The 3,197-nt window shown below is 42.2% G+C and overlaps 1 protein-coding gene across 1 annotated transcript; it reads left to right on the forward strand.

Annotated features, from left to right (window-relative positions):
- Positions 1–2,255: 2,255 nt before the first annotated feature.
- LOC131214502 (uncharacterized) lies at positions 2,256–3,119 on the forward strand (the record flags this gene model as incomplete). Its single annotated transcript, XM_058208870.1, has 2 exons — positions 2,256–2,734; positions 2,823–3,119. Coding segments are annotated over exons 1-2 (463 nt in total), but the record flags the coding sequence as incomplete, so codon positions are not given.
- Positions 3,120–3,197: the final 78 nt, after the last annotated feature.

Here is a 3,197-nt window from a genome sequence, read left to right on the forward strand (position 1 = left end):
GCGCGTCATCTCGTAAGAGGAAACAGTAGCTTGGCGGTAACGGAAAATCAAGCTAGAGGTTTAGTGGGTGCGAGTCCCACACTGCTCCGGAGGGCTTTCCTCAGGAGCGTACATTAGTATTCCGACTAGCTTGTAAAACAAAAAAAAAAAAAAAGTCGGTTTCCAGTGCGATGGGCAGGATTTGCGTGGTTCCAGGATTTGTCTTAGAAAAGAAATTGAAATCGCAATTTTAAAGAGACACAGAAATATAACAGTCGTGTGAAACATAAAATCCCAAATTCCCTTTGGGACTGAACTAAGTTTGCCGGTCTGCTAGTTTATTATAAAGTTTAAAAAATAAGTATTTACCTCTTTTTCGAGAAAATCCGGAGGAAAATCAGTAAACCCTCTGATACTATAAGGTTTGTAGGAGTTCCCCGCCGTTTGTTCCTCGTTGCGCTTAATCTAATACAAAGAGAATACATAATCGTTAAAAAAAATTTATCTAATAATAAAAAAAACAATTACATTACCTGTGTTCTTTTGGTTTCACGTGTTTCTGTAGGATTTTTGTTTTGTGTTTTGTGCCTCTGCCTTTTGTTTAGCTTTTTGATTGATTTTTTTGTTGTTCTAGGATTTTTTATAATAAAGAGTAACTTTTTTAGAGTTTCAACAGTTAATTTTTCTTTTTTTACGAGTTGCAACCCTTTCATTGTAGCAAACTGTCTTCGGCAAGCTGCCATTGACACTCCCATTCCGTTTTTAATATTTTCCCAAGCTGCTTAAAAATCTTTTTTTTTTAGGATAAATGCAGTGTTGTCTACTGCTATTGGGTTCGCCAATAGCAATAGATAATTAATACACTTAGGGTTAATAGTTTTCATTTTATATGTTGCTGGATGCGGTTGGGACTGGGAGGGAGGGGAGGGAGGATTGTCTAGCTCTCGTTGCGCGCTCACGCCTGTCGCGCCTGTTGCGCACGTTGCGACGCTCGGTGCGCGATTGCCGTTTTGCGCGTTTGCTGATGCGACACGTGCGTTTGCCGAAGAACACGCCACTTTGGGCCGGATCAGACAAAAAACATTCGTAAACGTGCGAAATTGCTCACTTGTTGTAATTATTGAACGATAATTATTGAACGTAATCGGGAAAATGGTTAATGACTTCGCGGACGACAAGACGAAAGAACAACACACATGGACACGGAAAGAAAGAACGAATTGTGTACTAATTCCAAGCAACTGTCACTCGGCAGTGCTGCCGGGCAGTCTGGTTTACGTTAAAAATAAAAAAAACGACAGAGACGGGAAAAAACAAACGACAGAATGAAACAAGAAAAAATATAAACCTGAAGCAACTTGGTACAGCAAACATTTCTGTAAGGCGGTAAGACATTTCTGTATCGCTTTTTATACGACACGGTCATTTCTTTTACAAAGATTTGACAAAAAAGTGGAGCGTGGGAGGACTTAGGCACTAGAATGTATGTTTAAGTGTCCTTAAACATGTTTTATCATTGTTATCATGTTACATTTCAAACATTATTGTTGGAAAAAAATTGGCACCAAAGCTTTTCTGTTTTTTAGATGTTGTTGCTTTACTGTGGGGCCCCACTATGCGAAACATAACAAGTTTGAAGTTAACGATTAATGCCAAAACTGTTACGCTGCTGTCAAAAATGTTATGGCTCGGCTGAGGCGTAACAACGAGCGTAACAACGAGCGTAACTACTTTTTGCATACGATTTGCTTACAAACAGAGGATAATTTAAGTTCTTATTTGCCGGTATAGCAACAAAATATTCAGAAATATTCAGAAATCAATTTATTTCTCTTCTATTTCTATTTTCTCGGACCAAAAACACGAACAACATTTCGTTTCACATTTCGTTTTTAAATTTTTGCTGCCACACGAAGCGTAACAAGTTTGGCATTAATAATTAATGTTACTGCGGGGACACACGATGCGTAACGTAACAAGTTTGACGTTAACGATTAATGCCAAACTGTTTACGCCTCGGCCAAAACATATACGTTATGGCAGTTATGGCAGTTGTTACGGCAGTTGTGGCTCCGCAGTTACCAGCAAATAAAAACTTATATTATTTTCCCACTTGTTGGCAACCTTGGTGCTAACGTCAAAACTTGTCAAAAGGTAGAAACGTCAGAACGAAAATCTGCAAGTGGAGGGAAAGCACGATTTTACGTTTTTCCCTTGTGTGTTGTTCTATTGTGATCGTGATTTTTCCAACCGTTCTTACGGAACGTAAAGGGATTTTCAGTGTTGGGGTTTTCAGCGTCAGCGGCAGCAGGTATTTCAAATTGTTTCTCACCTTGCACCACCACCACCACCACCACACCACACCACCTTGCAGCATGTCGGCAAAGCGACGCCGGGACGGCAAATAATGGCCAGCCGGGTCCCTCCAGTTCCAGGCGGCCACTCCAGTTCCAGGCGGGTTATAACGACTATCACAGCGACAGCGACTGTGAGGAGTTGAATGCCCTTCCCCTTCCCGCTACCGCTTTTGACTATGAATGGTTGGTTGACCTTTATAGTCAAATAGAGGAGGTATGCGAACGAAGCCCGATGCAAAGCCCATCGGCAACTTTTGCCCAAATGATTTGCGTTCTGGAGCAAATGATACCGGGCTTGCCGAGGGACCCACGGGCCGTGCTGAAGATGCCGTGGAACATCACGCTTCAGGATGTCACTGGCCTTCCTATGCCAGCGAGCTTCTGGCAGCGTGATGTGAGTAAGTACACCTCCAAAACTTTATTATCATTAATAACTAACTATATTATATAATAACTATATTATAATGTAACACTATTTAATTACAGAAGAGGCAATAGCACGGCAGACAGCACGACCGTCAACCGTGTTGGATTTGTTTGTGGATTGGGCACCCTTCAAGCAGTTGGACAACCCAAAGATGCTATCTTGGGTTGTGCTTGGAAGGGTGCGGGATACGGATAGCGGGCCACCGGGCAAACCGTTCGGTCTGACGGTATTTTGCGGCAGCCAAGCGCCAACTGCGCAGATGTTGCTTGGTCCGCTCTGCCAGCAGTTGGAGCCCATGACGCACGTCACACCCAGGGCAGTCCTTTCTGACGCCGAGGGACGTGCGCGTGCTAAAGGTAGGTTTCTTAGCGTCGTACATCTATTTAAATTTAAATTAATTTATTGTTTTTTTAATAATTACAGAGACGAAACAT

Source organism: Anopheles bellator, unplaced genomic scaffold, assembly GCF_943735745.2.
Source record: "Anopheles bellator unplaced genomic scaffold, idAnoBellAS_SP24_06.2 scaffold01181_ctg1, whole genome shotgun sequence".
Taxonomy (NCBI): domain Eukaryota; kingdom Metazoa; phylum Arthropoda; class Insecta; order Diptera; family Culicidae; genus Anopheles; species Anopheles bellator.